At 39.3% G+C, this 12,816-nt stretch overlaps 3 gene segments (V, D, J or C); all 3 read left to right on the top strand.

Moving 5' to 3' along the window:
• Positions 1-759: 759 nt before the first annotated feature.
• Positions 760-1,362, top strand: LOC116223582. The segment is given in 2 exon segments: positions 760-907; positions 1,028-1,362. Coding segments are annotated over 2 exon segments (384 nt in total).
• Positions 1,363-1,397: 35 nt separating this feature from the next.
• On the top strand, positions 1,398-6,403 carry LOC105892716. The segment is given in 3 exon segments: positions 1,398-1,590; positions 1,863-2,191; positions 6,329-6,403. Coding segments are annotated over 3 exon segments (597 nt in total).
• A 3,696-nt stretch (positions 6,404-10,099) lies between these two features.
• On the top strand, positions 10,100-11,026 carry LOC116223603. The segment is given in 2 exon segments: positions 10,100-10,396; positions 10,610-11,026. Coding segments are annotated over 2 exon segments (357 nt in total).
• Positions 11,027-12,816: the final 1,790 nt, after the last annotated feature.

Genomic DNA, 12,816 nt, shown 5'->3' with positions numbered 1-12,816 from the left:
GTCTCTGCACGTTCAGGTCCTCAGGTCCTCTTTCAGAAGCAGAAGCTCATGGTTATATTCACAGGTCGTGTTTGGAGTTCAGAGGTCAACCAAACTCCTTCAAATCTGATCAAGAACCATTAAGATTTGGTGAAGATTCTTTAATATTTACTCGTCTAGTTTCCTCTTCTTGCTCGTGAACAAAGATAGTAACCATCTGCCTGCTCTCCAGCAATGTGGCCTTACTGGTGATATGCCTCTGGCCTAAACCTTTAAACCATGGAATATTTCATCTTAAACCCATATTGATCTGGAATTCCAGTTGAATCCATCTGACCTTCATGTGGATCCAACCTGAAGGTCGTTTCTATCTGGGTTCAGCTGTGTGTCCTCTACTGCTCCTGAGGTCCCCTGCACTGCACATTTCACTCCTCTCTTGATTGCACTCATCACTGGCACTCTTGATTAGATGTACAGACCTTGAACCAAAAACATTTTAAGCACACTGATCGCTGCACACGGTTCCAGAAACATATATTAGCGTTACAACGTATTAGGGTCATAGTAAACTAGTGTTTTGAATGTGATGATGAAACATACTAATTTCAGAATGTAATGAGGAACATTAGAAAACATTTTCAAAAAATGAAAGGTGTAATGCCAGAGCTGTTGTGACATTTACAAAACTGACACTTTTGATTGTTATTTAAATAGTTTCTTGCACATTACACCATGATGGCACAGAACACAGAGAAGGTGTGGTGATGAACATTGCACCATCTGTACTTGTAGTCTCTTCCTGTGTCGTATCCAAGCCACCTGCATGACCAGCACTATGTCTGCTCATCACTCATTCTCAGTTCTGCTTTCAGGTCCAGTATGAACACAGCTCTCGTAATACTCGTCTTCTCATCACTGTGGAATGCAGGTATCATGACTTGTGTTGAGAACATTTAGACTGAAAGAAAATTATGGTTTGAGAGTTTTGTATTATAATGTATGTATGAATAAATGTACACTTTTTCACACCACCCTTATTGTCACACAGGCTCTGCTGCAGAGAATGATGTCACACAGACACCTGGAATATTGTGGAAACACCATGGAGATTCTGCGGAGATGAAATGTAGTCACACTAAGGGTGCTGGTTACAATCAAATGTACTGGTACCGACAGCGCCAGGGGGAGACCATGAGTCTGGTAGTGTTCACTACTTCAGGCGGCACAAAAGAGTTTGGAAACTTCAATGAAAGTAAATATTCCACTGTTAAAACTGTGCCTGAGAGGGGATCGTTAACAGTGACTTCAGTGGAGTCTGATGACAGTGGCATTTACTTCTGTTCAGTGAGTGAACACAGTGTAGCAGATTCCATACAGAGCTGAACAAAAACTTCCTGAGCTGATGAACACAAAACAAGATGGCAATGACAGCTTTATTCAGACAGGGGGACCTGTTGCTCTATCTTCCTCCATTACTGAACTTTGCCCCACCCCAGACTGTCTCTGTCACCGTTGATTTTCACTCCAATCAGAGAGTTGCTACTCAGATGAGCAGACTGAGCAGAGCCATCAACATGATCCTCCTGACTATAGTGTCACTGTGGATGTCAGGTATACTACAATCATAATTAATAGTTTAAGCATTACAGAGTATTTACAGAGAAACTGAACCAATGTTAAACAAACTGCCATTTACAATATATTAAAAGGTCTAGTGCTCTTAAAGTGTACTGTGTTAAAATTATATTTCAGGTGTAAATTAGTCTACAACTAGACTAAACCTTTCTCCTGTTTATTGTTTCCAGGTGTTCATGGTAATGTTACTTTAGCAAAAAGCAGCACAAGTTGAATTGAGGGAATTATTGTGAATGTTGTGTCAACAGGGTCCACTCTTGCCAACAGTGTGAATCAGACCGCCTCTGACCAGATCAAGAATGCCAGCCAGTCTCTTAAGCTTGAGTGCTTCCATACCATTCCAAGCTACGACACGATTCTGTGGTACAAACAGACTCATGGCGGCACTCTGACCTTTTTGGGATACTTATACGCATCAACTAGTACTATAGAGACTGAATTCAGTGGAAAAGTCGAAATGGATGGGGATCCCAACATTAATAAAATGAACTCATTAAACATTTTTAATCTGTTACTGAATGACAGTGCAGTGTACTTCTGTGCAGCTAGTTTACACAGTGTTTCTGATCACCTACCTGTCAGCACAATAACCCCACCTCTTATCTGCTGGCAAACTCTTTTTAATGATTTAGTTGCCGTTTCGTGATTTCTGCTAAGAAAAAATTGTTCTTCAAGCAAATAGAACTTTTAAGTTTCAGGTGTTGCGTAGCAACCCATTACTTGCTGACTTCAAATTACAATGAGTCTGTTACGTTAAATGACCGGACTACTTGCGGAATGATATGAAAGATGTGAATTACATTTACATTTACATTTAGTCATTTAGCAGACGCTTTTATCCAAAGCGACTTACAAGGTATACACATTTTAAATTTTACACTGATGGCACACTGCGCATCAGGAGCAATTAGGGGTTCAGTGTCTTGCTCAAGGACGCTTCGACAGGGAATCGAACTAGCAACCTTCTGATTACTAACCGACTTCTCTACCTCCTGTACCACTGTCGCCCATTAGAAGCACAAAACATGTTGCTAATGACAGCGGTCAATACGTTTTCGCAGCGGTGAATATTTAAGCAATAAGGTACGAGAGGCAGTACTGTATCGTCAATAATGTACTGTTCAAGGGTGTTGTTAGGCCCGACGCGAAGCGGAGGGCCGGCAAACCCTTGCACAGTACATTATTGACGATACAGTACTGCCTCGAGTACCTTATTGCTTTTATAATACGGTTGCCAGCAACATTATAAATAGTAACTAAATAGTAAGCTACCTTTCAGCACAAAATAGTTGTAATAGCAACCAAACGTTGTGTATCGCATTTCAGTAGCCTAGACTCTAGAGAAAATAGTCCCCGAATGTGTGGCTGTTGCTATGCAACAGACAAACAGCATTGGGAACATCACGTTCTCCTGAGCAAGCTTAAACGTTTAAAATAGTCCCCGAATGTGTGGCTGTTGCTATGCAACAGACAAACAGCATTGGGAACATCACGTTCTCCTGAGCAAGCTTACACGTTTAAAATGCCCGGGATATGTTGTGCTGATGGATGGGACAACAGTCGCCAGAGAAAACCTAAATATACAATTGATACAATCGTGAATAATTGCTGTGTCTTATTAGAGCTAAACTCTCCTAAGCAAGCTAGAGTGCTAATAACTAGCGAGCTGTTTAGCCCTTTGGGATTTGGCTACAACTCGTTAGCCCATATTGGCACTCTTGCTTGCTCGGGAACGGTTAGCTTTGATAAGATCCAGGATACATGTCCTGTGATCTCATACATATTGTTTTTGTCTCCAAATGCCATATCTTGGTGTCGTTCACCCATCCTGCAACTGCATATTGAAAGGCATCTCTACTCTTGAAATCTCCGGTTTATGGGGATGGATTGTGTACAAGATAAATGTAAATGTCGGGAAAAGAAAGTTGGGGCAGATGCTTTGCAAAAACACAGGAATTGCTAATCGCTAACGGCTGGTAGCATGCTAACCTTTGATAGGTGGCTCATACACCTCGCAAATCCTCTTAGACGTATTTTTCAGTTACAATAATGTGGTTTTTACATTGTACATTGTCTATTTCTCGGTAACTTTCTAAAAATCTAAGCAAAAAAAAGTCAAACTTAAAACTTTTAGGTACAAATACGATGATCTACGGAAATTTGGTCTGCCATTTTTTTTCTAACTAAGGTAGTATATTTTGAGTGCGCACTGATATGGAACGCTCAGGTAAATGTAAACAGCTTTACAGTACATTATGGCTCAATACAGTACACCCCGTGACCTCCTTCCAACCAATCAGAATGCTTGATTTCATCTACCCGTATTATAACAGGAAATATTCACCTGCGAACGTTGGGATGGCCCATTAAAATCAACGGTACTTTTTGGAACATTCTGAAGAGCCGTATAATAAATGAGGGTATAGAATACATTCTCCTGAATGATGCTGTTCCACATTCTGCCAGCCAGGGGCAGTCTGTCCATATGAACAGAACTACTGGATAAGAGTTTGTGTTTGGCACTATTCATTTGGCAGCGCTGAGAATGAGGTGTTTTAGGTTATCCTAAACCTAAACAGATAATTTCTCTCATCTGCAAAATGTTGAAAGCTTTCCTCAAATTAATCTGTTTGGGAGTGGTCATAACAGGTAAAACATATTTCCGTTTTTGACAATGCTATGGATGAAGTCTTCATTCTATAAGTTAAAGGGGGGTTCTTCAGATATATGAATAAATGTGAAATGTTGGATTTGTGTATTTGGTCACAGGGTCCTCAACAAGCAGTCAGGTCAACCAAGTTCCTCCTGACATCATACAGAGCACTGGTGGATCTGCAAAGATCCAGTGTTCTCACAACATCCCAAACTATAACAGGATTCTTTGGTATAAACAAACAAAGGATGGACAGTTAACATATTTGGGATATCTCAATGGCAAAAATGCATATCCAGAGAATGAGAACAAAACCAAACTAATTGGATTTTCAAATACCAATGGATCAATGATGGTTGAGAAGCTCCTACCCAAGGATGCTGCTGTGTATTTTTGTGCAGCATATGCACAGCTGTGCAGAGATCTGTTCCCCCATACAAAAAGCATATTGGTCACATGCCAGTTTTAACACCTAAACAGCTGAATTATGATATTACACCATTTCCTGAACCAGAAATAGTGTTTAATTGAAGTCTGAATATGCTCAGATTGTGAAAAGTGATGATGGAGTCACAAGGAGAAAATATTGGCATAAATGGTTCCTACAGCAACAGAAACTTCCTATGATGTAAACAGACTTCATACAAAAACTTCACATTCATAGAATATCGGACTGGTAGCTCTGGATTTTCAGAGTCTGAATTTGAAAATATTATAAATATGTGTTTCATTAGCTTCATTCAGAACTCAATACACCTGCATCAAACCACCACAAACCACTAACAGTGTATTTGTTCCAGGGGAGTTTTATAATGTAAGCAATTCAGTTGTTTCTCATGTGGAGTCATTATAACATAAAATACATTTCTGAGAAGATTAAATGAAAGTATCATCATGGTGTGAACTCATTCGTATTGCTTTGCACTTAAATAAGTCGACATTGCAAAGTCATCCTCTTATTAGCAACTTTTTCAAGAGATTTAAGATTTAAGTCTAGATTTAAGCTGTATCGAAATGATGGAAGTGATTCATGGATTGAAAAAATGTACTCACAAAGTGGTGATAGAAGAAGTACAAGAAGATTGGACATTTTAAACACAACCTTACAATGTGTATATGTACATAAGTATATATGTATTAGATCATATTACATATTGTTGGTGTAACCATAAGGAACTATATTTTGAGAGGTATCCTGACTAGGGGTCACTAGAGGACACTGAGTCTCTGCACGTTCAGGTCCTCAGGTCCTCTTTCAGAAGCAGAAGCTCATGGTTATATTCACAGGTGGTGTTTGGAGTTCAGAGGTCAACCAAACTCCTTCAAATCTGATCAAGAACCATGAAGATTTGGTGAAGATTCTTTAATATTTACTCGTCTAGTTTCCTCTTCTTGCTCGTGAACAAAGCTAGTTACCATCTGCCTGCTCTCCAGCAATGTGGCCTTACTGGTGATATGCCTCTGGCCTAAACCTTTAAACCAGAAAAAAATTTAAACTTTTTTTTCTTATAGCTGGAATATTTCATCTTAAACCCATATTGATCTGGAATGCCAGTTGAATCCATCTGGCCTTCACGTGGATCCAACCTGAAGGTCGTTGCTCTCTGGGTTCAGCTGTGTGTCCTCTAGTGCTCCTGAGGTCCCCCTGCACTGCACATATCACTCCTCTCTTGATTGCACTCATCACTGGCACTCTTGATTAGATGAACAAACCTTGAACCAAAAGCATTTTAACCACACTGATCGCTGCACTGTTCCAGAAACATATATTAGCATAACAACTAATTAGGGTAATTGTAAACTAGTTTTTTGAACGTGATGATGAAACATACAAATTTAGGAATATAATGATGAACAGTTGACACATTTACAAAACTGACACTTTCGATTGTTATTTTAGTTGTTTTTTGCACATTACACCATGATGGCACAGAACACAGAGGAGGTGTTGTGATGAACATTGCACCATCTGTACTTGTAGTCTCTTCCTGTGTCGTATCCAAGCCACCTGCATGACCAGCACTATGTCTGCTCATCACTCATTCTCAGTTCTGCTTTCAGGTCCAGTATGAGCACAGCTCTGGTAATACTCCTCCTCTCATCACTGTGGAATGCAGGTATCATGACTTGTGTTGAGAACATTTAGACAGAAAAAAAATAATGGTGTGAGAGTTTTGTATGTACATATGATTATAATGTATGTATGAATAAATGCACACTTTTTCACATCACCCTTATTGTCACACAGGCTCTGCTGCAGAGAATGATGTCACACAGACACCTAGAATATTGTGGAAACACCATGGAGATTCTGCAGAGATGAAATGTAGTCACACTAAGGGTATTAGTTACACTCAAATGTACTGGTACCGACAGCGCCAGGGGGAGACCATGAGTCTGGTAGTGTTCACTAATTCAGCCGGCACAAATGACTTTGGAGACATCGATAAGAGTAAATATTCCACTGATAAAACTGAAGCTGATAAGGGATCATTAACAGTCACTTCAGTGAAGTCTGATGACAGTGGCATTTACTTCTGTTCAGTGAGTGAACACAGTGTAGCAGATTCCATACAGAGCTGAACAAAAACTTCCTGAGCTGATGAACACAAAACAAGATGGCAATGACAGCTTTATTCAGACAGGGGGACCTGTTGCTCTATCTTCCTCCATTACTGAACTTTGCCTCACCTCAGACTGTCTCTGACACAGTTGATTTTCACTCCAATCAGAGAGTTGCTACTCAGATGAGCAGACTGAGCAGAGCCATCAACATGATCCTCCTGACTATAGTGTCACTGTGGATGTCAGGTACACTACAATCATTATTAATAGTTTACGCACTACGGAGTATTTACAGAGAAACTGAACAGATGTTAAACAAACTGCTATTTACAATATATTAACGTGCTCTCTGTTTACATTATATTTCAGGTGTAAATGAGTCTACAGACTATAAACCTTTCTCCTGTTTAATGTTACCAGGTGTTCATGGTAATGTTACTTGAGCAAATAGCAGCACAAGTTGAATTGAGGGAATTATTGTGTCAACAGGGTCCACTCTTGCCAACAGTGTGAATCAGACCGCCTCTGACCAGATCAAGAATGCCAGCGAGTCTCTTGAGCTTGAGTGCTTCCATACCATTCCAGACTACGACAGGATTCTGTGGTACAAACAGACTCATGGCGGCACTCTGACCTTTTTGGGATACCTTATTGGCACATCAGCTAGTAATATAGAGCCTGAATTCAGTGGAAAAGTCCAAATGGATGGGGATCCCAACACTAATAAAATGAACTCATTAACCATTTCTAATCTGTTACTGAATGACAGTGCAGTGTACTTCTGTGCAGCGTTTACACAGTGTTTCTGATCACCTCCCTCTCAGCACAATAACCCACCTCTTATCTGCTGGCAAACTCTCAGCAATCAGACACTCACACCTGTGTACTTGTCATCAGTGCCCCCAGTACTTTTTTACATGTCACTTGATTTCAGAAACCTTTCACTCGACGAGCAAAACCCTGCACAAAATCTGCAAAACTATGAGATAAATAATAAAAAATATATATAAATAAGATACAAATAAAAAAGGGTAATACTTTTTTTGCAAAACATTATACACAGCAATCAGACATTGAAAACTAATGTGCCATCTTAAGGCACTGCACTTCAAAATGCAAGACATATGTACCAGTTCCAAAGGAGTGCATTGGTCATGATCTTTATGTGTTGCTGTGACAAGACCCAAATTGGAGTCTGGGTATGATGACACAGTCTCTTTTTGTCCAAAGGGTACATTTGTTTTATACTTCTTACATACTTAAACTGGGTTATGTACTGTAAATAGTCTTTTTTACTGTTGCAACAACCCTCAGCGCCCTAAATGGCCTAGCATTCATGTGTCGGCTCTTACAGTAATTTAAAAAGATATAGATTAAATAATAATAAAAAAAGATTAAAAAAATTCAAAGCATTACACAAAGCAATCAGACATTCAAAATGCAATACATATGTACCACTTCATTAATATCAGTGGCAGTCATCTCTTCCTCTCATTTACATAAACATGGTCATTGAGCACCTCATCTATTTTACATTAGTACCAGTTTGCATCACCTCAGTCAGAAATCTGGAGCTTTCAAGTAAATCGATTAATTTCACTAAGTCAATAACTTTATGACTATAACATTTTCTCAACATTACACATTTTATATTTCTGCTCCATTTTGGTTCCGATTGGCTGTCAATCAGACTTCTTCAAAAGTTCTCAATTACAATTAGTCATCTGCACAAGCTGTCTTGAGGGAGATGTGTTGTACTTTTAAAGATACATATAGATTGAGGCAGTCTGCCTTCCTTAAAGACTTATACAGGGTAAGAATGATGACATTCATGTCTGTGCTGCGTATTTATCCTTCCCCCTTTAACACCTCCTCCTCCATTTCAAGCTTGTGCTGCATCACATGGAATGAATGAGGGTATAGAGTACATTCTCCTGAATGACGCTGTTCCACATTCTGCCAGCCAGTGGCAGTCTGTCCATATGAACAGAACTACTGGATAAGAGTATGTGTTAGGCACTATTCATTTGGCAGCGCTGAGAATGAGGTGTTTCAGGTTATCTTAAACCTAAACAGATAATTTCTCTCATCTGCAAAATGTTGAAAGCTTTCCTCAAATTCATCTGTTTGGGAGTGGTCATAACAGGTAAAACATATTTAAGTTTTTGATAATGTTATGGATGAAGTCTTCATTCTATAAGTTAAAAGGGGGTTCTTCATGAATAAATGTGAAATGTTGGATTTGTGTTTTTTGTCACAGGGTCCTCAACAAGCAGTCAGGTCAACCAAGTTCCTCCTGACATCGTGCAGAGCACTGGTGGATCTGCAAAGATCCAGTGTTCTCACAACATCCCAAACTATAACAGGATTCTTTGGTATAAACAAACAAAGGATGGACAGTTGACATATTTGGGATATCTCTTTGGAAAAGATCCAAATCCAGAGTCTGAGTTCAAGAACAAAATCGATCTAATTGGATTTTCAAATACCAATGGATCAATGATGGTGGAGAAGCTCGCTACCCAAGGATGCTGCTGGTGTATTTTTGTGCGCATATGCACAGCTGTGCAGAGATCTGTTCCCCCATACAAAAACCATACTGGTCACATGCCAGTTTTAACACCTATACAGCTGAATTATGTTATTACACCATTTCCTGCGTGCCACAAATAGTGTTTAATTGAAGTCTGAATATGCTCAGATTGTGCATGTGATGATGATGGAGTCCCTTGAACTAACATTGTATAATTCTTGAATGGACCTGACCTTAGGTCTATTCTTATAAGTTCTTTTACACAGAGCGGTCATATGACCTTTCCTCAAGAATTTGAGGGAGCATTCTGAACAGCAGAACAACAGAAATCAATTCCATGCATACTCATATGGGGGAAGTATGTTTCCATCATCACATTTGGAGAAACAAAAACTAAGGGAAAAACAATATACTGCTGTAATTGAATATAGATATTAATAACTGAAGCTCTATTATCACCTTGTGTCCAGCTAAGAGTCAACTTGGATCAACTTCCAATTATTTCATCCAGTCTAATGATCTGGATTACTGGTGCATTACACTATGGTTTAGTACTTTACATTGTATTATATTGTAAGTGACCAAATTACTAATTACTAATTAACTTGTGACCAAATTACTAATTTGGTCACTAGATTGTGTGCTTCACTGGAATTCAGTAACTCTAAATATTCCTGATGTTTTTTTTGTTGGTAAGGAGATGTCATTTTGATGGTCTATGGTCATGTAAAGGATAGTCATAGTTTTTGAGTCCAAAACCCCACAAAAGTACCCCATGTCAGCACACCTAAAGTGTATTCCTTTATAAAAAAAAAAATCATCCCTCAAGGTTGAAGAAGCCAGCACATCTCCACCAAGGCAGATGGAACTTCATTGAGGATGCTGTATATCTAGACAAAGCCTTTTTTGTTGTCACTTCCTCTTTTAGAACACTGACTTCCACTCCAGTCAAGGAGATGCTGTTCTGCTGAACAGTCTGACAACAGGCGTCAGCATGATCCTCCTGACTATCTTATCACTGTGGATGACAGGTACACTACAATTATTATTAATAATATGAGCAGTATAGAACATTAACTGAGGAAAAAAGGCTCACATTTTTGGACTATGTACAACATTTCAAAAGACCCGGTTTAGCTAAGTGTTAACATTATATTTTAATGGTAAATCCTACAGACTACAGGGGCGTATTTTCAGTTTAATGTTGGAAAGTTTTTTTATGATTGTGTTTGCTGTGTCCACAGGATCCACTCTTGCCACCAATGTCAATCAGACTCCCTCAGACAAATTCAAGAACGCAAATGAGACTCTTGAGCTCCAGTGCTTCCATACCATTCCAAGCTACAACAGGATTCTGTGGTACAAACAGACTCATGGTGGCACTCTGACCTTATTGGGATACAATGTTGGGACATCACCTGGTACTATAGAGCCTGTATTCAGTGGAAAAGTCAAAATGGATGGGGATCCCAACACTAATAAAAAGAACTCATTAACCATTTCTAATCTGTTACTGAATGACAGTGCAGTGTACTTCTGTGCAGCGTTTACACAGTGTTTCTGATCACCTCCCTCTCAGCACAATAACCCACCTCTTATCTGCCGGCAAAACCTTGACACCTCAGACAACTTCACACCTGCATAACGGCCCAAAACAATGACCACAGGCCTTATGCTTTTAATAAGTTGAGTAGATGTTGTCTTCAGTACCCTTTTATTTTGACATTGTACTCAACAACATACTTTTTGTGATTGATATTTTGTTTATAAGCTTGATATGTAGTCTTGTGTTTGTGTTAACTTGTAAAAAGCTCAGTAAATGATCATGGTTGATGCACTTTCTCCATTACATCAGCAAGTTCCTCAAGGGCAGTGGCCAAAATAGTACTACCTCCAATAAAACAGCTTAATTCTGTCACATACCTGTGCTCTTTTATACAAAGAAGAAAGGTGCACATTGTGCATCATTGTCCATAATGCTGCAGTTCTACATTCTGTAAGCCAGGGGCAGTGTCACCATATTAGCTACCCTCATTTGGCATGTGTTTAGTATTATGTATTCGTTCTGGCAGTAACAAATCTGTGTTATTTTATAGTTTATCTTTTCTGCAAAATGATGTAGTGTTCCTTAAATGATCTCTTTAGAATCTTTTCAGCAGGGGTCATTCCTTTTTTCTATATGACAATGTTATGTATGAGGCCCTCATTTTATATATTACAGAAGTGTTCTTTGGCAGATAAGTGGGATACTTGTGTTGTATTGGAATTGTGTATTTGGTCACAGGGTCCTCAAAAAGCAGTCAAGTCCACCAAGCAGCTCGTCCTCACATCATACAGAGCACTGGTGGATCTACTAGATGTTCTCTCAACATTCAAAAACAAAGGATGGGCACTTAAAATATTTTGGATAGCTCCTTGCCACAGCTCCATATCCAGAGTCTGATTTGAATAACAAAATCGAAATGAGCCCAATTATGTGGGAAGTCCTGTGTTTTAATTTGTTGTCCCAGTCGAATTTCAGGAGGAAGAACTGAGGACATCACACGGGTATTTCTTTTACGCGAGATGTGTCCAGTTATCATGACCTTTTATACAAATTACAGGCAAACCGAATCAGGCCAATAAGTTGGCTGCTCTCGCTCCCATTCAGGCCTGGTGTGCTTTGCACTTTTAAATCCTCCCCCATTACGCAGCCTGGGGCTCTCTTTCTCTCGCGCACACGAGTGCATTTGTTTTCTCTGTGGAAGATTTCTACTCCCTAAGAGGCTGGATGGCAGTGGTGGCATTTTTGTTTTGTTCTTTATTTTTTGTTACTTTTGTTGAACTGTACTTTGTGTTGTAAATAAACCGCTTTTGGCCTACCGTGTGGTGCTGGATTGGGCCTTCAAAGGAGAGCACCTCCCTTCTATAATTGACTGCAGGCACTGAATGGGGTGCTAGATCAGAGACCAGATGTTTGGACCCAAAAAGATCTAAAAATAGGGCCCAGTTTGAAAAATCCCAAAGTTTCCCTTTAATGTTAGCCGATGGCCTTGCTGATGGCCGTGCTTACTTAAGGTGCGTTCGTAAATTGAATCCGAAACTCTGAAAATGGATTGACGCTCTGTAGTTCCAAAAAATGTATTTATTGTATATAGTATTTTTCCACTAATTAACAAACGCTTTAACTGTTATTACTTTAGCCTCTGAAATGAGATTTTAGTGGTTAAGAAAACCATTCCTGATAGCGTGGGCTTATGACCGTGAGTGACAGCACCATTTTGTACATTATTTCTTCACATTCTGTTGCTATTTTTTGTTTAAAATTATTTCATATAGCACCTTTAAAGTCAATTACACAGAGGGGTTTCTTTCCTCAAGATCACAGATGCAAGTGAGCAATCTGGCTTTCAGAAATGGGTTCCATGTATGGCCATATGGGGGCATTGTGTTTCCATAATCGCTTTGGGAG

This window comes from Clupea harengus, chromosome 14 (assembly GCF_900700415.2).
Source record: "Clupea harengus chromosome 14, Ch_v2.0.2, whole genome shotgun sequence".
In the NCBI taxonomy this organism is placed as follows: Eukaryota; Metazoa; Chordata; class Actinopteri; order Clupeiformes; family Clupeidae; genus Clupea; species Clupea harengus.
This window is presented reverse-complemented; position numbering and strand designations above follow the sequence as displayed.